Source organism: Mobula birostris, chromosome 9 (genome assembly GCF_030028105.1).
Source record: "Mobula birostris isolate sMobBir1 chromosome 9, sMobBir1.hap1, whole genome shotgun sequence".
NCBI lineage: Eukaryota > Metazoa > Chordata > Chondrichthyes > Myliobatiformes > Myliobatidae > Mobula > Mobula birostris.
Window position 1 is genome coordinate 60219107 of NC_092378.1, and position 24882 is coordinate 60243988.

The following is a 24882-nucleotide window of genomic DNA, read 5'->3' on the forward strand; positions in this document are numbered from 1 at the left end:
CCTCCTCCTCCTCCTCCTCCTCCTCCTCCTCCTCCTCCTCCTCCTCCTCCTCCTCCTCCTCCTCCTCCTCCTCCTCCTCTCCCCCCCCCCCCCCCCCCTCCCTCTTTTTTAAGTTTGTAGGGTTGGTTTTGGGGATAGAGTAGGGAGTTAGTGGTCAGGTTAGGATTAGAGACGGGAATGTGGGGGAATTAGAGATTAGATTAGGGTTTAGAGACAGCAAAGTGGAGAAGTTAGAGGTCAGGCCAGAATCTCTGCTCTGTATTTGAAAGCTAGCGACATGGATGGGTGACGAAGGACATCCGTAGTCTTGACCTCTACTCTGCACTCAAAGGCCAGTGACGTGAGTGGGTGACAAAGGACATCTAGTGTCCAAGCTTGTGCTCCACGCTTGAAAGCCAGGGGAATGGATGGGCGATGAAGGACATCCGGAGTCCAGGCCTCCGCTCTGTTCGAAGGCCAGCACCACAACTGACCTCCACTGTACTCCTGATTTCCATTTTGCTGTGTTCAAGTGCAGAAATCAGGAGGCCTGACCTAAGTACTAGAATCCTGCTGAAGGGTCTCGCCCTGAAACGCCGACTATACTCTTTTCCATAGATGCTGCCTGGCCTGCTGAGTTCCTCCAGCATTTTGTGTGTGTTGTTTGGATTTCCAGCATCTGCAGACTTTTTTCTTGTTTGCATTTGTACAAATTCCAGTTCCTTTTACTCTGTAATAATTTGTAATTTTGATTGCTGAAGATTATTTGAACTGTGTACACTTTGGTTGCATGAGGGTGGGAGGGGTGAATGTGAATACTTCATTGTTTTACTTTAAAGAAATTGTTTACGGATTTAGTGAGCCTCAATAGGTCTGCTCAAAAACTGAGAGAATTCAATTCTTTTCAAAGGTCAATAAAAATAATGCAAAACTTTGGAATAATGTAGGACATGCTTTGGAAAATGAGCATAACTATGGAAAGGCGTTGAAGTACTTTGTGCAAGCCACAAGAGTTCAACCAGGTAACAACTTCTCAGTTCAGTTGCAAAATGCTTTTTGGAACTTCCCCAGGGGTATCATTTTTTGTGATTGTTGGCAAGAGATTGGAAATGGATCGCTTACAACTTTGGTTGAATCAAATGTGTGGTATATTGGCATATCCACTTTCACACCATGGGAGGGGGGGGGGAGTGGGACACTGGGGCCTAATTATGTTGTGCTGCAGAATGTGACCCTGGAAACCTAGTCCAGAATGAGTTAAAGATACACTCAGTGGCCACTTTATTAGGTGCCTACTGAACCAAATATGTGTGTGCTCATGGTCTTCTGCTGCAGTAGCCCACCCACTTCAAAGTTTGATGTGTTGTGTGTTCAGGAATGTTCTTCTGTACACCACTGTTGTAATGCATGGTTATTTGAGTTACTGTTGCCTTCCTGTCAGCTTGAACCAGTTTAATTCTTCTCCGACCTCTCTCATTAACAAAGAGTTTCCGCCTACAGAACTGCTGCTCACTGGATGTCTTTTTTGGGTTTTTTGTTGCACCATTCCCTGTAAACTCTAGAGAGTGTTGTACATGACAATCCCGGGAGATCAGCAGTTCCTGAGATACTCAAACCATCAGTCATTCCACAGTCAAAGTCACTTAGATTACAGTTCTTCCCCATTCTGATGTCTAACCTGAACAACAACTAAACCTCTTGACCATGTCTGCATGCTGTTATGCTCTGAGATGCTGCCACTTGATTGGCTGATTAGATATTTGCATTAATGAACACATGTACCTAATAAAGTGGCCACTGTGTGTATGTTCACTGCATGTTTAACTATTTTTCTCCTATTCGTTGCTTTACTTTGGGAGCTGGATAGTTACCAGCTGTCACTCATGTATTTTCTCATGTTTCAAGTTAACTGCTTTAGATTACTAGTTTTGCTCATCTGTCTCAAATTGCAGTAACTTGGAAGCCGTGGTAAGGTTATTTAAACCGAAAATTTGACATGTTACGTTAAGGACGCCAACCAACCTATTATTAATGCATATTAACTTGGATGAATGTAAAAGCCTGCAAAATACTGATTTATTTTGCTAATATGTTTATTGTTCTGTATCTTTATCTTAAAGATGACATTGGTGCCCATATGAATGTTGGAAGAACTTATAAAAACCTGAACAAAACCAAAGAAGCAGAAGATGCCTACATGCTGGCCAAATCTCTTATGCCACAGGTATGTTGAGTGTTTCAGTAGTGAGGGACCTGCCAAACCAAAGACTTGATACAAGTTAGGCAGATTAAAGTATGTTCTCTCCTTGTATTCACTATCCTCATGAATATAGAGTGTAGCTATTTCTGCTCAATACAAACTGTATTCAGGAATTCATCTTCAAGTCTGAACGAGTACACCACAGCACTCACTGACTTTATTAAAACTTGTGTGGATGAGTGTGTGCATACGAGAACTTACTGCACATACCCGAATCAAAAGCCGTGGATAAACCGGGAAGTTCGTAGTCTGCTGAGGGCTAGATCTGTGGCATTCAAGTCGGGCGACCCAGGTCTATATAAGAAAACCAGGTATGTCTTACGGAGGGCTATTTCAAGAGCTAAGGAACAAATCTGAGCGACGTGGGAGGCGACATCGGATACACGTCAACTCTGGCAGTGTTTGCGAGGTATTACTTCCTACAAAGCAAAACCTAGCATTGTGAATGGCAGCGATGCTTCACTTCCAGACAAGCTCAATGCTTGTATGCTGACTTTGAAAGGGAGAATAAAACTGAAGCTATGAGGATCCCTGCAGCACCCAGTAACCATGTGACCTCTGTCTCGGATGCCGAAGTCAGGCTGTCTTTCAAGAAGGTGAACCCTCACAAAGTGACAAGCCCTGATGGAGTACCTGGTAAGGCTCTGAAAACCTGTGCCAACCAACTGGTGGGATGGTCAGACATTTTCAAACTCTCATTGATTCAGTTGGAAGTTCCCACCTGCTCCAAAAGGACAACAATTGTACCAGTGCCCAAGAAGAACAAGGTGAGCTGCCTTAACGACCATCATCCAGTAGCACTCACATCTATGGTGATGAAGTGCTTTGAGAGGTTGATTATAACTAGAATCATCTCTCGTCTCAGCAAGGGCTTGGACCCACTGCAATTTGCTTATCGCCGCAATAGGTCTATGGTGGACATAATTTCATTGGATCATCTTGACAATACAAATACCTATGTCAAGATGCTGTTTATTGTCTACAGTTCAGTGTTTAACATCATCATTCCTACAGTTCTGATCAAAAAGCTCCAGATCCTGGGCCTCTGTACCTTCCTCTTGAATTGGATCCTTGACTTCCTAACCAGAAGACCACAATCTGAAGATTGGGAGTAATATCTTCACCTCGCTGACAATCAGCACTCGTTCACTTCAGGGATGTGTGCTTAGCCCACTGCTTTGCGCTCTCTACACCCATGACTGGGTGGCTAGGCACAGCTCAAAGGTCACCTATAAATTTGCTGACGATACAACCATTGTGGACAGAATTTCAGATGGTGACAGAAGGGTGTACAGGAGCAAGATATACCAGCTAGTTGAGTGGTGTCTCAGCAACAGCCTTCAGAAAGGATAAGACGAGGGAACACACACCAGTCCTCATCGAGGTATAGAAATGGAAAGAATGAGTGGTTTCAACTTCCTGAGTGTTAATATTTTGATGCAGCTGCAAAGAAGACATGACAGTGGTTATATTTCATCAGGAGTTTGAGGAGATTTGGTATGTCACCAAAAACAATCAAAATCTCTACAGATGTACTGCAGAGAGCATTCTAACTGGCTGCGCCTGCACAGGATCGAAATAGGCTGCATAGAGTTGTAAACTTAGCCAGCTCCATAATGGACACGAACCTCTGTAGTACTCAGGACATTTTCAAGGAGAGATGCCTCAAAAAGGCAGCATCATCATTAAGGACCCCCATCACCCATGACATGCCCTCTCGTTGCTACCATCAGGAAGGAGGTACAGGAGCCTGAAAGCAGACACTCATCGATTCAGGAATGGCTTCTTCCCCCTCTGTCATCCCATTTCTGAATGGATATTGAATCCATGAACACTACCTCACTACTTTTTAAATTTTTATTTCTATTTTTTGCACTACATATTAAATTTAACTAATATATATATATATATATGTGTGTGTGTACTTACCGCAATTCACAGTTTTATCTCTATTATTATGTATTGCATTGTACTGCTGCTGCAAAGTTAACAAAATTTCATGATGTACAGTTGGTAGAAAAAGTTTGTGAACCCTTTCATTACCTGGTTTTCTGCATTAATTACTCATAAAATGTTGTCTGATCTTCATCTGTCACAATAATAGACAAACATAATCTGCTTAAACTAATAACACTCAACCAATTGTACTTTTCATGTCTTTATTGAACACATTGTTTAATCATTCACAGTCCAGACTGGAAAAATTACATGAACCCTTGTATTTAATAACCACCAAATATTTCCTGTAGTTGCTGATCAGACTTGCACAAAGGCTAAGAGGAATTTTAGGGATTTTCCTTCATATAAAACTGTTCAGTTCATCAATATTTCTGGGATACATGTACAGCCCTCTTCAAGTCAAGCCATTGCATCTCAATTGGGTTAAGGTCTGGACTCCGGTCATTTCAAAACACAAATTTTTTTCCTTTTTTAAAAATGGTGTTGATTTATTCTTGTGTTTTTGATCATTGTCTTGTTGCATCGTCCAACTTCTATTAAGCTTCAGATGACGGACTGCTACCATGATATTCTCCTGTAAGATGTCTTGATACAATTTTCAATTCATTGTTCCCTCAAAGATTGCAAGCTGTCCAGGTCCTGAGGCAGCAAAGCAGCCCCAAACCATGATGCTCCTTCCACCATGGTTCACAGTTGGGATGAGGTTTTGGTGTTGGTGTGCTGTGCCCTTTTTCCTCCAAACATAGCAGTATGCCAGAAAGTTCAACTTTTGTCTCATCTGTCCACAGAACATTGTCCCAGAAGTATTGTGGAACGTTCAGGTGGTCATTTGCAAACTTGAGATGTGCAGCAATATATTTTTTTTAAGAAAGCAGTGGTTTCCTCCATGGTGTCCTTCTATGAACGCCATTCTTGTTCAGTGCTTTTCTTGTGGTGGACACATGAACAGAGACTTCAGTGAGTTTCTGCAGGTCTTTTACTGTTATCCTTGGGTTCTTTCTCACCTCCTTCAGCATTGCATGTTGTGCTCTTGGTGTGACCCACTCCTAGGAAGAGTAGCTACAGTACTGAATTTCCTCCATTTGTAGACAGTTTTTCTTACTATGGACTGATGAACACTCAGGTCTTTAGAAATGTTTTTGTAGCTCTTCCCAGCTTCATGAATCTCTACGATTCTTCTTCCAAGGTTCTCTGAAAGTTCTTTTGATCGAGGTGTAGTGCACATAAATAGATCTTTCTTGAGAAGCACAGGTTCTGTCAGTAACCTAAGTTTGTGTGTCTTTTTTATAGGATAGGGCACCTCTACAACCCACCCCTCTGATCTCATCTCATAGACTGGAATACTCGATTCTATATAGCTTTTGTAGAAAGTATTACCCCAGAGGTTCACATTCTTTATTGAACCTTGACAGTGATTGTTTAAATGGTGTACTCACTATTGACAAGAAGAAGTACAATTGTGTTATTAGTTTGGGCAGATTGTGTTTGTCTATTATTGTGACTTAGCTGAAGATCAGACCACATTTTATGAGTAACTAATGCGGAAAACCAGGTAACTGCAAAGGTTCTCAAGTGTATGCTGGTGATATTAAACGTGATTCTGATTCTGATGTTGATTGTCTTATATCAAGGATCAACTTTAATCACCATCTACATTTACATGTCAACACACACAAAATGCTGGAGGAACTCAGTAGGCCAGGCAGCATGTATGGAAAAGAATACAGTCGATGTTTCGGGCCGAGACCCTTCAGCATAGTCATAGTCATACTTTATTGATCCCGGGGGAAATTGGACACAACGTTTACTGTACATTTTTCCATAGATGCTGCCTTTTGTTTGTCATTGGATTGCTACATTTACATACATTAGGAATTTGCTATGGTGTGTTGTTCAAAGCGTGACATGCAACAGAAAACAACATTCAAGAATTATAAAGAATTATATAAAATATTAAGTTAGAGGTTAAAGTACGGCTATAGAATAAATGTGCATCAAGCGGTAAGACTAATTAACATCTCCTCCCACTAACCCACCCCACCATACCTCCACCATATAAATACTTAATTGATTAATAATAATATTGATATCAGTTAGTTAAATATTTGATATTGTCATTATGACATTTCAGAAGTATGAAGATTTTTCATTTCTTTACAATGGACTGTGCAGTGGATGATAATAGCACTTTGAAGATTATCAGGGTGGTGCGGTAATGTGGTGATTAGTGCAATTGTTTTACAGTACCAGTGAATACAGATCGGGGGTGAATGAGTAGGTTTCCTTTGGGTGCTCAGGTTTCTTCTCAAAGTCCAATGACATACCAGTTGGTAGGTTAATTGGTCAATTTAACTTGTCCATGATTAGGCTAGGGTTAAATCAGGTGTTGCTGGGTGGCATGGCTCAAAGGCCCAAAAGATCCTCTTCTGTGCTGCATCTCAATAAATAATTTTTTTTAATGACATATTGGGGGCAGGAGTGTGGTGACTCTCACGGCATGCCCCCAGCACAATCCTCACTGATTTGATTTGAAGCAAACAACGTGTTTCATTCGACACACATCAAAGTTGCTGGTGAACGCAGCAGGCCAGGCAGCATCTCTAGGAAGAGGTGCAGTCGACGTTTCGGGCCGAGACCCTTCGTCAGGACTAACTGAAGGAAGAGTGAGTAAGAGATTTGAAAGTGGGAGGGGGAGGGGGAGATCCGAAATGATAGGAGAAGACAGGAGGGGGAGGGATGGAGCCAAGAGCTGGACAGGTGATTGGCAAAAGGGATACGAGAGGATCATGGGACAGGAGGCCCAGCGAGAAGGAAAAGGGGGAGGGGGGAAAACCCAGAGGTTGAGCAAGGGGTATAGTGAGAGGGACAGAGTGAGAAAAAGGTGAGGGAAAAAGAATGTGTGTATATAAATAAATAACAGATGGAGTACGAGGGGGAGGTGGGCATTAGCGGAAGTTAGAGAAGTCAGTGTTCATGCCATCAGGTTGGAGGCTACCCAGACAGAATATAAGTTGTTCTTCCTCCAACCTGAGTGTGGCTTCATCTTTACAGTAGAGGAGGCCGTGGCTCCATCCCTCCCCCTCCTGTCTTCTCCTATCATTTTGGATCTCCCCCTCCCCCTCCCACTTTCAAATCTCTTACTAGCTCTTCTTTCAGTTAGTCCTGACGAAGGGTCTCGGCCCGAAACGTCGACTGTACCTCTTCTTAGAGATGCTACCTGGCCTGCTGCGTTCACCAGCAACTTTTATGTGTGTTGCTTGAATTTCCAGCATCTGCAGATTTCCTCGTGTTAACATGTTTCACTCTGTGTTTTGGTGTTTCGCTGTGCATGTGACAAGTAAAGCTCATCTTTATCTTTAAAAAAGACATCAGGAAGCCCATTTTAAATTATCTTTGTTAAACTTATGGAACACAAGGTCATAGAGCCCTGAAACCTAATTTGAGCTGACCTGAACTCTGCATTCTAGCCCTCCCATTTGCTCGGCTTACTTAACAAAAGCCATCAGTGCAAGTGATAGAAGTTCCATCTGTCCGGCACCCTTGGCTTTTTGGCTAAGGAATTCCAGGTTTCTTCCTGATTCACTTGCTGAATGGTGTGACTTTAACTTTAGCACTGAGTATTTTTGTTTTCCCTAAATAAACAGTAATAGTACAGCACAGTACAGACCCGTGATGTTATGCTGACCTTTTAACCTTCACTGAGATCAATCTAATCCTTTTCTCTTACATAGTTCTCCATTAATCTATCACCCAAGTGTCTATCTATGAATTTCTTAAATGCTGCTAATATATCTGCTGCCACCACCTTTGGCATTGAGTTCCACGCATCTGCCACTTGCTGTGTGTAAAAAAAAAACAACTTACCTCTGACATTCCCCCTATACTTTCCTCCAGTCACCTTAAAAGTATGCCCTCTCGTATTAGCCATTTCCGTCCTTGGTAAAAGTTTCTGTCTCTGCACTTCACCTATGCCTCTTATCATCTGAAACGGCCCAACCAAGTTGCCTCTCATTCTCCTTCACTCCAAAGTGAAAAATCCTATTTTGCTCACCCTATCCTCGTAAGAGATGCTCTCTAATCCTGGCAGCCTCCTGGTAAATCTCCTCTGCAGCCTCTCTAAAACTTCCACATCTTTCCTATAATGAGAACTGAACGCAATTACAGGAATTCTAAAACCACAATTAAATTCCTCAATTGTATATTCGTGTTGGAATTGAAGATGATTTAGATAATCTGTCTTCATAGCTTAACTGTCGAAGCCTCTGTGTCATCCTAATGGAACGTTGCTGCATCTTATTTGCCAGTATTTCTTCCTGCAGATATGACCACATCAGAATGCAGTAGTCCCTTGAAATAAAAGCCATCGTTACAGTAGAATCATTCTGCACTTCATGTTCTTCTATTTCTGTTTCCATCCCAGCTCTACTCCAGTTTTTAAATATCACTCATGCCTCCTTATTAGAGGCCTTCTAGAACTGTACATTGATGATAAACTTGTCAACCTAGTGATCTCCAGAAAATATTACATGAGGTTAAGGAAAGATTACATGAATAAAGACGAACAGTCCTTTCAGGTGAGGCAACACTTCACCTGCGAATCTGCTGGGGTTGTCTATTGTGTTCGCTGAGACCAATCATAAATTGGGGGACCACTCCATTGAGCACCTCTGCACCATCTGCCAAAATCAGGATTTCTCAGTGGCCAAACATTTTAATTCCCATTCCGACATGTCGATCCAAGACCTCCTCTTGTGCCAAGATGAAGCCTCCCTCAGGGTGGAGGAGCAACACCCTGTATTCTGTCTGGGTACCCTCCAACCTGATGGCATAAATATTGATTTCTCCTTCCGGTGAACAAATCTTCCTCCCCCTTCCTCTATTCCCCACTCTGACTTTTCACTTCTTTTCACCTATCTATTACACCCCCTGGGTTTCCTCTTCCTTCCCACTCTCTCCTCCTGTTAGATTCCTTGTTCTCCAACCCTTGATGTTTCCCACCCACCTGGCTTCACCTATCACCTTAAAGTTGGCCTCTTTCCTCTCCTCCTACCCCCTTCCTTCTCAGTCCTGAAGAAGGGTCTTGGCCCAAAACATCAGCTGTTTATTCTTTTCCATAGATGCTGCCTGACCTGTTGAGTTCCTCCAGCGTTCTGTGTGTGATACTATGAATAAAAACATGCTGCTTTTTTCTGATTAGCAAACTTATTGAATTTTTCAGTAGCTATCCGTAATGACAGATTTTTAGTTAACAAGTTTGTTATTGCTGAGTTTCCCCATCCCACCCTTCCTAAATAATAGAATGATATTTGTCTAAGTCACTTCCTTACTATTGTGAACCCTATAAAAATATTTAGGCTTTAGGAAGAAGTTTCACAAACTTACTTTGTAAAGAAGTCCGATGTTAGTTTGTGAAATGCAGTGTTGTGTGTATGTGTGTGTGAGAGAGAGATACAGAGAGAGAGAGAACACATCTGTGTAGAGAGGGATAGGAAACCAGTATGTGCATATGGCATTGAGGAAATCGGACACAGTACAAAGACCAAATGGATGTTTTTCTATGAATGCTGAAGATCAAAATTAGCTTGATTTGTAACATGAACATCTAAGCATACAGAAAATGTGTCGTTTGCTTCAAATCAAATCAGCAAGGATTGTGCTGACCAGGCTTCGGGTGCCAACATAGCACCCCCACAACTCACCAGCCCTAACTGTATGCCTCTTTTTGGAATGTGGGCGGAAACAGGAGCATCTGGAGGAAACCCATGTGGTCACGGGGCGATTATACAAACTCCTTACAGACATTGGCAGGAATCGCACTCTGATCTTACAACTGCCACTGTTACGCACTGTGCTACCGTGGTAATGAAACTTGGAAATCATGTCATTTGACATCTTTCAGAATCTCAGTAAATCGCATGCTGTTTAACAGCTTGTACTTATTCCAGTAAAACACATGTTTTTCCTGATGCTTGTTCAGTACTGCTGTTTATAGAGCTTACTCTAAATTGGCATTCATATTTGTGAATCTGTTTGCTTATTCTCTTCCGTGAAAGATTATACCAGGGAAGAAGTATGCAGCACGCATCGCACCCAATCATCTAAACGTTTACATTAACCTTGCAAATCTGATTCGAGGAAATGAATCTCGGTTGGAAGAGGCTGATCAGTTATATCGCCAGGCAATCAGCATGAGACCAGACTTTAAGCAGGCCTACATCAACAGGTATTGAATCATAGAAGTATGTACAACAGTGCAAAGCAATTGTGCCTGTGTGAGCATTTGAAGAGACACTTGTGCCTAGTGCCCACACCTTTGCTTTTGAACATTGCTTGTCCGACCCAACTCCTCTTTTGAAGCTATTTGTGGAATCTGATTCAGGAAGAAAATTCCAGTCCTCAGCAACCCTTTGTGTAAATATTCCACCTCCTCTCCCCTTAGATCCTCCATCAGTGCTGTTTAATCCACGACTTCCGTGGAGGTCTTGTACCCAAATTGCTTCCATTAGCTGACACAGGACTGTTTTAATTTAGTATAACACAGGAAGGAAGGTTCCCCTCCTCCTTCCCTTTCTCCCATGGTCCACTTCCTCTTCTATCTGATTCCTTCTTCAGCTCTTTACCTCTTACACTTATCACCTCCCAGCTTCTTATTTTAACCCCCTTCCCCATCCACCCACTTTCCCCTCACCTGGTTTCACCTATCACGTGTCAGCTCGTACTCCTTCCCCTCCCTCCCACCTCCTTATTCTGGCTTCCGTTCCCCTTCCTTTCCAGTCCTGATGAAGGATTTTGACCCGACACGTTGGTTGTTTATTCCCCTCCTTAGATTATGCCTGACCTGTGAGTGTTGCTCAAGATTTCTAGCATCTGCAGAAGCTGTTGTGTTTTTAATCTAATAGCTGTTTAAAACTTCCATGGGAATCTAAAGCTACTTATCAATAAGAAGTTCTTCGTAATTCAAAAATATATTTTTTGTATTTTCTGCAGATTATCCATGTATTTATCTTGTTGATGACAATTTACCACATTTCTCATGATAAAACATCAGTTTTGATCAATTGCTGTGTGGGTTGGAGAGCTACTTTAACTGAGGAGTGGATATGCCAGGTATTGGGGCTGTTTCAGTTGAGTAGAAACAAAGGAAATGAAATGCTATGTCTGGTGAGGTGGGGACCAGAAGAGACTCAGTGATACAATTGGCAGTATTGGCAGTGATACAGCTGAAGGGAAGACAGAGGTTAAGGTGTGTCAGGAGAAGATCTAAACAACTAGTGATGAATGAAACCTGAATTACCAGTCCTTTTGTTTGAATTTTACAAGAGGTGAGGTTTAGATCACTAACTTCTCTCCAGAACTGAGTAAACATATTTTACGGTCATGGAAGTGGTGGGGAGTGAGGGTGGGGCTGTGGAATTCAGTATTGTGCAAAGGTCTTAGGCACATATGTATAACTAGGGAGCCTAAGACTTTTGCACAGTACTGTAGTAATGTTATGTATTGCACTGTATTGCTGCTACAAAAATATAAATTTTGTGGCATATGTGAGTGATGGTAAACCTGATTCTGATATAGATCTCTGTTGTGGACTGAGAGTTGGAAGGGTCAGGGAGAGGGGAATCATGGTTGGGAAAAGGGGAAGGGAGAGGGGAATCATGGTTGGGAAAAGGGGAAGGGAGAGGGGAGGGAGCAAGAAGCACCAGAGAGACATTCTGTAACGATTAGTAAACCATTTGTTTGGAATCAAATGACCTTACCTAGTTTCTCAGGGCTGGATGTGTCTGTACCCATGCCCCGCCCCCCAGCACTCCTTCCTTGTCGCCTGTCCCATACCTCTCCTATGGTGCTCCACCCTCACCATTCCCAACATCCTTTGCTCCCGCCAAATTTACAGATTCGCTCTCTGCTCCACATTACTGTGTGGGAAATCTAAAAATGTTGGAAATACTCAGCAGGTCAGGCAGCATCTGTGGGAAATTGAATCAGTATTTGGGGTTGGAGACCCACTGTCAGAATTTTTAAAAAGACCAAATCTTGTAAAGCTGCTGCGAGAGTAGATGAGGAATGTCTCTGACAGGATTTGGGTTTATTTATTTATCATGAGTACATCAAAAAATAACAAACACAACCCAAGATGTGCTATTGGCAGCCCACAAGTATCGCCACATAGTTTGGCGCCAATATAACATGCCCAAATATTCAGCAGAACAACAGAAGTAGCAACAAGAGCAATAAAACAAAATGAATATTAAAACAAGCCCCTTTACCCCAACCCACCCATCCACTCACATACACAGCCCAAGACAGGCCATCTCCAACCTCCAGTCTCTGGCCTTGAATTTGCAGACATTAGGCCTCTGCACTCCAGACTCACTGGAAAAGGTGACCAAAGGGATAAATTGTAAACAAGGTTATTCAGCTAATGAGTGAATGGAAACCGTTAAAGGATGAGAATGTAGACAGAAGGACAGTGACAAAAGAATATAGAAGTTGCAAAATGAAGAGCAGGAGGTAATTACAGCCCACGGAGAGAAGCAGGAGGACAGTTACAGCCAGAGAGAGAGAGTAGGGGGATAATTACAGGCCAGAGAGAAGGGCAAGAGGACAATTACAGGCCAGAGAGAGAGAGTAGTGGTGTGTAGAGGAGAAAACAGTTTTTTAAAATGAAAAACAACTTAAAAATGGATCAATAAACGCAAAAGTCTGGAGGAACTCAGCAAGTCAGGCAGCATCTGGGACAGCCCAATAGCATAGTGGTTAGGAAAATGCTTTACAGTACCAGCGACTTGGGTTCAACTCCTGTTGCTGCCTGTAAGGAGTTTGTACATTCTCCCTGCGTGGGTTTCCTCCCATATTCTAAAGACGCACTGGGTTCTAGGTTAATTGGTCATTGCAAATAGTCCTTTGATTAGGCTAGGATTAAATTAGGGGATTCCTGGGCGGTGTGGCTGCAAGGGCCAGAAGGGCCTGCTCCACGCTCGATGTCAATAGGTGTGCGGGGAGGAGAAAACAGTCGCTGTTTCGGGCTGAGACCCTTCATCGGGATGGAAAGGAAGCTAGAATAGAAAGGCGGGTTGGCCTACAACTGGCAGGTGAGACCAGGGTGAGGGGAAAGGTGAGTTGGTGGGAGAAAGGGGTTGAAGTCACAATCTGGGAGGTGATAGGTCAAAGAGGTAAAGGGTTGAAGAAGAAAGGTGGATGACTGATACAGATAGATGAACGAAGTTGAGACGATAGAGCTTGCAGATGCTGGAATATGGAGCATCAGACACTCTGCTGGAGAACTCAGTGCTTTGAGCAGCATCTATGAATGAGGGGAAGGAATGTTGAAGATTCAGGCTGAGGTCCTGCATCAGGGCAATGAAATCCGAGTTATCCAAAGTTGTAGAGAGTAAGGAAGTCTGCAGTGTGCCGAGCTGAATGGTGAAGTGCTGTTTTTTGAGCCTGTGTTGGTCTCATTGTAACAGTACAGGAGATCATAGACCAACAGGTGGGAGTGAGCATAAAATGTACGTTGACCATACAGCACAATAAAGGCCCTTTGGCCCATGATGTTGTGTCGCCCTTATAACCTACTCTAAGATTAATATAACCCTTCCCTCCCACACAGCCCTCCATTTTTCTATCACCCATGTGCCTATCTTAGAGTTTCTTTAATGTCCCTAATGTTATGGGATGAGGGATTAAAGTGGCAGGTGGGAAGAAGCCTGGACTGAAGCAGTTCACAAAGTGATGACCTAATCTACTTGTGCTTTTCCCATTTTTCCCTGATCCTTTTCTCAGAGAGCATAATCTGATCTGTCGAGCTTGCCTCCTTCCCTGCATTTCACAGCATCCATATTCTTACATCTTAGAATGAGATACAAAAACTAGATTTGCAGATTACTGAAAATGTCTCAGTTCAGTGAAGACATTTTGTGATTACCAAATAACAAAATGTCCTCTAAATTTGCTGATTCACATTGCTGTTAATTGCCCATTTCCTGTATTTCCATTCTGGCTCCCCTCTTACCTTTTCTCTTCTCCCCAACTGCCCATCACCTCCCTCTGGTGCCCTACCTGCTTCCCATTCTAAGTTCCGATCAGATTCCTTCTTCAGCCCTTTACCTTTTACACCTATCACCTCTCAATTTTGCACTTCATTCCGTGCCCCTCCTCCCACACCCTCTCCCTAGCTTCACTAATCACTTGTAGCTTGCACTCCTCTCCCTCCTCACCACCACCTTATTCTGGCTTCTTCCCCCCTTCCTTTCCAGTCCTGATGAAGGGTCTCAGCCCAAAACGCCGAGAGTTTATTCCTGTCCATAGATGCTGCCTGACCTGCTGAGTTCCTCCAACATTTTGTGTGTGTTGCTGTTCATGGAACTTTTATTATGTATTGCTGACTCTCAAAGAATGTCACATAAACTGGACGCAGGCAATACTGGAAACATCCAGCTAAATCAGCATCTGTGGTGAGAAATTCCATCAACCTGATATGTTAACTGTTCCTCCCCTCACAGATGCTGCCTGACCTGTCAAGTATTTTCAACCTTTGCATTTTTTATTTTACAAAACCACGTTAAGATGTCTTGCAGTGATGGTAGATAGGATACAGAGTAAATATTCTTTTATTTAAAGCAGAAGGAAAAGTTAATGCTTTGTTCTGCAATTCTAAAGTTGCAGTCCTTGTCATGGCTGGTTGTTAAGTTTTTGAAGCTTTAATTCTTAGGGGAGAGCTGCTCCTGAAGATGGACAGACCTCTGGAAGCCAGGGATGCCTACATCAGGGCCCTGGAACTGGACAGGACCAATGCGGACCTCTGGTACAACCTGGCAATCGTTTACATTGAGCTCAAAGACCCATCTGAAGCCTTGAAACATTTCAACCAGGCTCTGGAAATTAGTGCAAACCATAAACTGGCACTGTTTAACTCTGGTCTGCTGATGCAAGAATCTGGTAAGTAAGCCGGCAAATCTTAAACCCATTCCATTTGGAATAGTCCTAGCTTAGGCCATATAGAGCCCAGTTGTAAGCCGATGGGTATTTTCAACTGTTTTCCTTGGGATCCATTGAGATTATGGGAGAGAGTTTGAAGCAGAGAATTAGTGATATTAATATAGAACAGGAAATAAAAAGAATGTAGCAATAGGATTTTTCTGCTTGGAGCTGGCATAGAGTAGATGGGCCAAATAGCTATCTCCTACATTGTAACATAAAAGTTGACTTTATTACCTTACAGCCTACAGTTATAACCCTTTAACCATCAGGCTCCTGAACCAGTGTGGATAACTTCACTCACCTCAACTTTGAACTGATTCCACAACCTATGGACTCACTTTCAAGGGCTCTACAGCTCATGTTCTCGACATTATTTATTTATCTATTTATGTATGTATGTATGTGTTTGCTTATATTTTGTGCAATTTGTCTTTTGCACATTGTTTTTTGTCAATCTTTGTTTATGTAGAGTTTCTTTATAACTTGTATTTTCTTTATTTTCCTGTAAATGCCTGCAAGGAAATGAATCTCAAAATGGTTAGATTATGAGGACACTCTGTCATTTAGAAATTCATGCATTAAGAAATGATACAATGTTCCTCTAGTATGATATCACAGAAACACAGGACAGACCAAGACTAAAACTGACAAAAACCACATAATTATAACATATAGTTACAACAGTGCAAACAATACCGTAATTTGATAAAGAGCAGACCATAGGCACGGTAAAAAAAAGTCTCAAAGTCCCGATAGCCCCATCATCTCACGCAGACAGTAGAAGGGAGAAACTCTTCGTGCCATGAACCTCCAGCGTCGCAAACTTGCCGATGCAGCACCCTGGAAGCACCTGACCACAGCCAACTCTGAGTCCGTCCGAAAACTTCGAGCCTCCGACCAGCCCTCCTGCACCGAGCACCATCTCTGCCGAGCTCTTCGACCTCGCCCCGGCCGCCAAGCAACAAGCAAAGCCAAGGACTCGGGGCCTTCCCCTCCTGAGATTTTGGATCACACAGTAACAGCGGCAGCAAAACAGGCATTTCAGAAGTTTCACCAGATGTTCCTCCATGCTCTCACATCTGCCTCCATCAAATCAGGATTGTGCACGGCACCCTACTTGACAGGTAACAGATATTCATCACTGGAGCGGCCGCTGCGCGCTGCGTCGCGTCACCATCTTCTCCTACATGGTGAAATAAACGTACTTTAATAATACATTTGTTTTGATTTTGATTACATGGACATATACACTCATTGGTCACTTTATTGTCCACTGAGGTAAAACGTGTACCACTATGGTGTACTTATTAGCTACACCTGTACACTTGCTCGTTAATGCAGGTATCTATCAGCCAATGAAGTGGTAGCAACTCAATACAAAAAGTACGCAGACATAGTTATGTTCAGTCTAAACATCGGAATGGGGAAGAAATGTGATTCAAGTGACTTTGACCGTGAAATGTTTGTTGGTGCCAGACGGGGCAGTTTGATTACCTTAAAAATTACTGATTTCTTGTGATTTTCATACACAACAGTCCTAGAGTTTACAGAGAATGGTGTGAAAAACAAAAAAAATCCAGTGAGTAGCAGTTCTGTGGGTGTAAACACCTTGTTAGTGAAAGTGGTCAGAGGAGAATGGCCAGACTGGTTCAGGCTGACAGGAAGGTGATAGTAACTCAAATAACCACATATTACAAGAGTGGTGTGCAGAAGAGCACTCCTGAATGCACAACACGTTGAACCTTGGAGTGAATGGGTTACAGCTGCAGAAGACCACACTGGGTTCCACTCATGTACCTAATAAAGTGGCCACTGAACGCATCTGTGATCAGCTGCAGGGGAAATGAAGACGAGGGATTAATAATTATTATGGTTCACAGCTGTCACCTGTATCACTCAGGAAGAGAGGCATAAATTCGAACTCAGATTTCATGCAGCTCTCGCAGAACCTTTAACCCAATGATAATAAAACAATCTGTATCTCTGGAATGGTTGCTAAGCAATGAATTTCACACCTTTCAGTCTTCATTTAAGCCCAGACTGAGCTGCAGTGAAGGTAACAAGGCAGATGGAAGAGGAGATACAAGAAACTGCAGATGCTGGAATGTGGAGCAACACCCAAAACACTGAATGCAGCAGGTCACAATCTGGATGTTGCCTGACCCATTGAGTTCCTCTTGCTTTCTGTGTATTGCTTGTAGGTCTGCTACATACCTGACATACAGTACCTCATTTACGAATGTAGGATGGGAAGATCATCTGAACCATTACCATCCCATCATGCCCCAACCCCCAGTTGCCACTTGTGGACAAGATCCGAACTAACCTGCCATAATGTGAAACTGCTAAGAAATTCATTAGAGAAAGCAGGACAAATTGGTTAATTATTATCACATGTTCTTAGCTTTGTGTATGCCATCCATACAGATCATCTCATCACAACAGTGCATTGAAGTGGTACAAAGGAAAATAATGAGTGCACGCAGAATAAAGTGTTACAGTTACAGTGAAAGTGCAGTGCAGGTAAACAAAAAGTTGCAAGGCCGTAACAGGTAGTTTTTCAGAAATGGGTTTAATATCACTGCTATATGAAATTTGTTTTATGGCAGCAGTGCATTGCAATACATAATAAAAGTACTGTAAATTACAATAAGAAGTATAAACAAAACAATATATTAAATAAGTAATGCAAAAAATTAAGGAGAAAAAGTACTGAGTTAGTGTTCACGGGTTCATTGTCCATTCGGGATTCTGATGGCGGAGGGGAAGAAGCTGAAATGTTGCGTGTGCATCTTCAGGCTCCTGTACCTCCTCCTTGATGGAAGCAATAAGGATAGGGCATGTCCTGGGTGATAGAAGTCCTTAATGATGGATGTCGCCTTTTTTGAGCCATCGCCATTTGAGTGGGTCCGAGATGCTGGGGAGGCCAGTACCCATGAAGGAGCTGGCTGAGTTTACACATTTCTGCAGCTTTTTCCGATCCTGTGCAATGGCCCCTCCGTACCAGGTGATGATGCATCCAGTTAGAATGCTCTCCATGGTACATTTGTAGAAACTTGCAAGTGTCTTTGGTGACATACCAATTCTCCTCGAACCCCTCATGAAATATAGCCACATTTTGTGATTGCATCAATATGTTGGGCCCAGGATAGATCCTCAGAATTGCTGACACCCAAGAACTTGAAACTGCTCATCCTTTCCCCTTCTGATTTTGATTTTGAGGGCAAGGGATCATCTTGTTGTACTCGGAACAGTTTAATAGTCTGATGACAGCAGGGTAGAATCTGTCCTTGAGCCGATTGGTATGTGCTTTCGGGCTGTTGTATCTTCTGCCTGATAGGATACAGGAAAATTCCCAGGTTATGGAAATGGTTCCAGAGTTCCTTGGTTATGTTGGCTGCTTTACCGGGGCAGCAGAAAATTCAAAGTAAATTTATTATGAATGTATAAATATGTCACCATGTACTACCCTGAGATTCATTTTCTTGAGGGCATTCATAGTAAATCCAAAGAAACACAATAGAATCAATGGAAAACCACACACAACAAAGATGGATGACAATGTGCAAAAGACAACTAACTGTGGATGTACAAACAAGAAAAAAAAACACAAAATAATGATAATAAATAAATAAATATTGAGAACATGAGATTGTAGAGTCCTTGAAAGTGGGTCTATACATTGTGGAATCAGTCCAGTTTTATAGACTGAGTCCACAGAAGGGAGGCTGGTTTCCGTGATGCGGTCACGTGCACAACAGTTGCCACTGCAAGCTGAGATCGATCCAGTTATAGTGAAAGTGCAGTGGAAGTCAACAAAAAGGTGCAAGACCACGACCAGATCATTTTCTATGGTACATCACTGAAATTCGGTGAGCACCAAAGGGGCATGCCATAAGACGAGAAGACATAGAAACAGATTTAGGCATTTGGCCCATTGAGCCTACTCCACCATTTGATCATGGCTGATTCATTGGCCCTCTCAGTCCTATCCTTCTGCTTTCTCCCCATAACCCATGCCCTTACTAGTCAAGAACCTATTGATCTTCATTTTAAATGTACTGGATGACTTGGCCTCCACAGGCCTCTGGGGCAATGAATTTCACAGATTCACCATTCTCTGGCTAAAGAAATTCCTTATCACTGTTTTAAAGAGGCATCCTTGTATTCTGCGGCTGTACGCTCTGGTCCTAGATTTCCCCATCATAGGAAACATCCCCTCCACATCTGCTGTGCCTAGGCCTTTCATTATTCAATAGATTTCAGTGAGATCCCTTCTCATTCTTCTTACCCCAGCGAGCGCAGGCCCAGAGCCATGAAATGCCCCTCATAAGTTAACCTTTTCATGATGTGCCTGTTTTGGTTTTGTTTGTTTTTTTTTGTGGGGAGGTGGAACTTGGGGATTGATGTTGCTTTTCCTTTCTTTCTTGATTTCATGGCGACCCAGAGAAATGAAGAATTTCAGAGTTGTGTGCTTTGATAATAAAGTGAACCTTTGACCTTTGGAATGGTTTGCTTGAATGTTTCCTTCTGTGTGTTTTCTAACAGGAGAGGCCAGTCTCAGACCAGAGGCCAAGAAGCGGTTTTTAAGCTACATAGAAATGGAGCCAAAGGATGCGAATGGCTACTTCAATTTGGGCATGCTTGCCATGGACAGCAAGCAGAACGTTGAAGCTGAAGCGTGGATGAAAAAATCCATTGAGGTGCAGCCGGGCTTCCGCAGTGCCTTGTTTAACCTAGCCTTGTTGTACTCCCAGACAGGGATGGAGCTGGAAGCGCTCCCTGTGCTGACAGAGCTGTTGCATCACCATCCCGACCACATTAAGGGCCTCATCCTGAAGGGGGACATCCTGATGAACCGAATGAAGGATATTAAGGGAGCCAAACAGTGCTTCAAGAGGATCCTGGAAATCGACCCCACCAGCGTTCAAGGCAAGCACAACTTGTGTGTGGTGTACTTCGAAGAGAAGGAACTCCTCAAGGCTGAGGCTTGTCTGGCGGAGACCTTGGCCTTGGCACCAGATGAGGAATACATTCATCGTCACCTGAGCATTGTACGCAGCAAGCTCGCAGCTCAAGGCAGCGGCAGCCCACCGCAACACCCGACATCAGTCACTCAAGCAGACCAGCTGGGGCAGGAACCCTCAAACAAGAACCTGAAGGGACAGGGAAAAGAACCAAAAAAGGTTTCTGGGACTGCGGATGCGACAGAGACAGACACAGATGTTCCCAGCGACTCTAAACAATCCCCAAATGGACTCAACAAACGGACAAAAAAAAAGTCCAATAAAGAGATAAAAGAAATCGAAAAGAAGCGAGCTGCAGCCTTAAAGCGATTGGAGGAGATTGAACGCATTTTGAACGTTGAGTAGGCACCAAGTCATCCAATTCTGTATGATCACTGTCCTTTCTAATTGACTATTATTGTGGCAACAATAGTTTGTTTCCCGCTATGCAGGGAAGATTACTTTATGCAAAGTAACTTGAATAGAAATCATAATACCAACAAAGCCAATCGTATTTCTGAATGCGAATTGAAACACTAATTTAATGATAATTAAAGACTCCTACCTCCAGTCATCTTCGTGTCTAGAAGCAACAGTCCTTTGTGTAGAAAAATGGGTCAAGAACTTGCAGAGTAACTTCTAAATAAACCTGGTGTGTTTTAGTGCTGTCAGAAATGCCAAGAACTCTCTGAGTGTTCTTGGATAAATCCAGTAGACCAAAAGGTTCCCAGGTGGTTTGTCCCACCCACCCCAGTTGATTCATTGTGTGAGTGATTCCCAGTTTAGGATAATTGAATTCTGGGTATGTGAGGTTAGTGGATTTTGCTTAGAGAAGTGTTGAAGCTCTTGCAACTGTCTTAGGTGAATCTAGGCTGAGGTGACCACCCCAACCCCTCGCCCCCTCCTTTCTGGTCATCGTTTGGAAACCATCTTGAACGTGCTTGTGCGTAGATTTCCTGGCAGCCTGGAACTCAGCTGAAAAACTTTCACACCTGTAATGTCACCAGACTGAACACTTCTCAATAACCAGGTTCCTTCATGGATGGGTGAGCCTGGGAAATGAGACATGAGGAGCCTTGAGGCTTCTAAAACCTGGATTGGAATCTCTCACGGGCAGACAGGGAGTGTTGGTTGATCGGCAATGTTAACTAATTATGGCAAGGTTGATTACTGTTCAGAGTTGCTTCTCACCAAAATATACTATAGTTTGAGGAGCTCCATTTGTATGAAGTATAAATAACAAATTTGATATTTAGCCTTTATAAAAAAAAATCTGGGAAACTTCAATAAGAGAGAGGGTCCAGAGGACTCTCACTCTTGCCCATAATCTATTTGTACAGCCTTCAGCACACCTTCCCCACAGTAGTTGAGTTATGTTTACTGCCATCATGTAGTGGACAGTGCACAGGACTGATTAACTTGGCCTTTCTGTGGAAAAATCTGTTAATGTGGCAATGACGTGTTAAAGTTAAACCACTCCTGATATGGATATTACAAGGCAACAGCAGTTTGCAAAGCAATGTCTTTGCTATAATTTCCTTTGTTACACCTATGCATTAAACACTAAATCATTTATTTTAAGTCAATTCATGCACTGATACATATACATTAAAACATATATTCGATATTGCTTTATCCTTGAATTTAGTATTGTGTGGAACTTTTGCTTGAGTTAGATTTGATGTGTTTTAATCACTAATTAATGTCAGCACATTACTGAGGCAATTTCAACCCTGTGGTTACAGGAATTGTGTCTAAATGAGGTAATATCAAAATTGTGCTGAGGAGGTACCACTGCAGTCATGTTCTGTGTTATTCACATCTGTCATTGGATCCGTGGGGGATTGAGCAGGTTCTTAGCAGTTCAAATCACCAAATAGAATCCTGCCCTTTTAACCAAGGCTTGATATTCTTAATAATTGTGTGTTTATTTAAGACTAACAAGTGTTATAACCTCTCACTTAAATCAATGACTTTCGGTTGTCTTTCTTGAATGCAAATAAAATTTTGAATTTTGGAGAATTGTGACCTTGTGGCAATTTTTCTTAAAGGGAACGACATAAGGTGGTGAGCAGGAATGGACCAAGCTCTGATGTTCTGTGAAATTTTTCACCTCCCCTGCACCTTTCTGCTCAGTCCCTGGAGTTCCCCGAAGATGGCCATGAGTAAACTTCATGACCAAAGTCCACAACTCACTCCCTGTCTTTCCCTTCCTTTTCTTCCATCATTCATGGTCTTCTGTTAGATCCCTCCTTCAGTCTCTTGCCTCTTTCACCTATCACTTTCCAACTTAAGAGGGGTAAAGGCAAGCAGGCTTTTTCCATTGAGGTTGGGCGAAACTAGAATTAGAAGTCTTGGGTTAAGGATGAAAGGTTGAAATGTTTAAAGGGTACATGAGGGGGAGCTTCACTCAGAGGGTGGAATGAGCTGCCAGTGGAAGTGGAAAATGCAGGTTCAATTTCAACATTTAAGAGATGTTTGAACATGAATGGGAGGGGTATGGAGGGCTATGGTCCAGGCACAGATCAATGTGACTAGGCAGAATAATAGTTGGGCATGGACTAGATAAGCCAGGGCTTGTTTCTGTGCTGCCGTGCTCTATGACTCTGTGACCGTACTCATCCGTCCTTCCCCCACCTCACCTGGTCTCGCCTATCATCTGCCTGGTTGTACTCCTCTCCCTCCACTTGTGTTATCCTGGCTTCTTTCCCCTTCCTTTCCAGTTCTGATAAAGGGTCTCGGCCCAAAACATCGACTGTTTACTTCTCTCCATAAATGCTGCTTGTCTTGCTGAGTTGCTCCAGCACTTTGTGTGTGTCGCCTTCTTGAATCTTTGCAGTCCATCCTGTGAAAATGCTGTCAGAGCTGTTGGGTAACAAGTATTGTTCCGGTAATAATGATGAGGCAGCAGTTCTCCCTCACCCTGTTACACCCCTAATGTGTCATCTACTTACTCACTTATTTAAGATATTTCCTTGTATTTATTTTCTCCAGTAAGCTCTTGTCCCCCTCCGAGTTTATTAATGTTTTCTTTTTGAAAACCCTTACAATGTGAGCAATGCCAGCATTTAAAGGTGATGAACAGTGGTGAGCCAATTGTGGTTTCACTAACGTCAGTCCAAAGTAAATATAATATGAGAATCCGCCCAAGCAATGTATAGCATCTGTCAACAAGGCAAATAATGGAGTCCTTTGATTTATTGGTTGAGCTATTTGTGTGGGCACATGGCCAAGTGGTTAAGGCATTGGACTAGCGTCCTGAAGGGTGAGTTCGAGCCCCAGCCGAGGGAACGCGTTGTGTCCTTGAGCAAGGCACTTAATCGCACATTGCTCTGCGACGACACTGGTGCCAAGCTGTATGGGTCCTAATGCCCTTCCCTTGGACAACATTGGTGTCGTGGAGAGAGGAGACTTGCAGCATGGGCAACTGCTGGTCTTCCATACAACCTTGCCCAGGCCTGCATCCTGGAGAGTGAAGACTTTCCAGGCGCAGATCCATGGTCTCGCAAGACTAACAGATGCCTTTTTTTTAACCTCCATTATCTTTGGGTGGGGATTAGGAATAAATACACTCAGTGGCCACTTTATTAGGTAAACCTGTACACCTACTGGTTAATGCAAATATCAGGTCAGCCACTCACATGGCAGCAACTCAGTGTATGAAAGCATGCAGACATGGTCCAGAGGTTCAGGTGTTGAAACCGAACAGTAGAACCAGGAAGAAATGTGATCTAAGTGCCTTTGATTGTAGAATGATTGTTGGTGCCATGCGGGTGGTTTGAGTATCTCAGAAACTGCTGATGTCCTGGGATCTGCACAACACAACTGTCTAGAGTTTGTAAAGAACTGTGAGAAAAAGTTTTAAAAAAACACCCAGTGAGTGGCAATTCTATGGGTGGGCAAAAACGCCTTGTTAACTAGAGAGATCAGACTGTGGTGAGCACAGGAGAACATCTCTGAATGCCCATGTCGAATCTTGACGTCAATGGCTACAGCAGCAGAAGACCATGAACATACACTCAGTGTAGATCACAGTGAATATCAGCATTGGGTGGAACACAAAGTAAAAAGGACAAGACAGTAATGATTTAATTAATAAATTATCTGGTCATTATCACATTGCTATGTGCAAACTGGCTACAGGCCATCCCTGATTAACAAATTGGTTCCACTTAGCAGACATCCGTAAGAAATAGGAGTAGGGTTAGGCCATTCAGCCCATCAAGTCTTCACTGCCATTCAATCATAGCTCAATTCTTTGACCATAGCAAGTTGCAATTAGATTCTGAGAAATCTACCATTCTTTGGCAATGATATTATTCTCCAGTGTAACATTTCAGTCCTTCTAATTAAATATGCTGAACAACTGCTTTCTGGGGTAGGCATTTCAAATAGTTCTCAATCATTTGTGCAAAGAAACCACTTTATTTAAAACTCCTTCCCACTTATCCTGAGTCTGTTTTCCCTACACCTGGAATAGGGTTTCAGTCACCTGAATTTGGAAGAACCGGTCTTCAGTAATGTCCCTTTCTTTAGCGCATGTTGCAGTGGAGTGTCTTGGACCTTCCAATGATACTTAGAGCATTTGTCTGGAGTGGCCAGCCCATGGTGGGCTCACTCGAGACTCTGAGGGGAGTCTGCAGATGAAGGGTGCTCCAAATTTCTCACAATACCAATAAAGACCTGTTAATCCTCTGTGTC

The 24882-nt window shown here is 42.8% G+C and overlaps 1 protein-coding gene across 2 annotated transcripts in view; it reads left to right on the forward strand.

Moving 5' to 3' along the window:
- Nucleotides 1–22196, forward strand: part of tmtc3 (transmembrane O-mannosyltransferase targeting cadherins 3) — a 123177-nt gene extending 100981 nt beyond the window's left edge. For both annotated transcript variants that reach the window (XM_072268149.1, XM_072268150.1), the window contains exons 10-14: nucleotides 890–1001; nucleotides 2100–2203; nucleotides 10252–10421; nucleotides 14907–15133; nucleotides 19724–22196. In XM_072268149.1, the coding sequence (XP_072124250.1) occupies nucleotides 890–1001; nucleotides 2100–2203; nucleotides 10252–10421; nucleotides 14907–15133; nucleotides 19724–20547 (1437 nt within the window). In that variant the 3' untranslated portion in view covers nucleotides 20548–22196. The remainder of the gene's footprint in view (nucleotides 1–889; nucleotides 1002–2099; nucleotides 2204–10251; nucleotides 10422–14906; nucleotides 15134–19723) is intronic.
- The last annotated feature ends 2686 nt before the right edge of the window (nucleotides 22197–24882 follow it).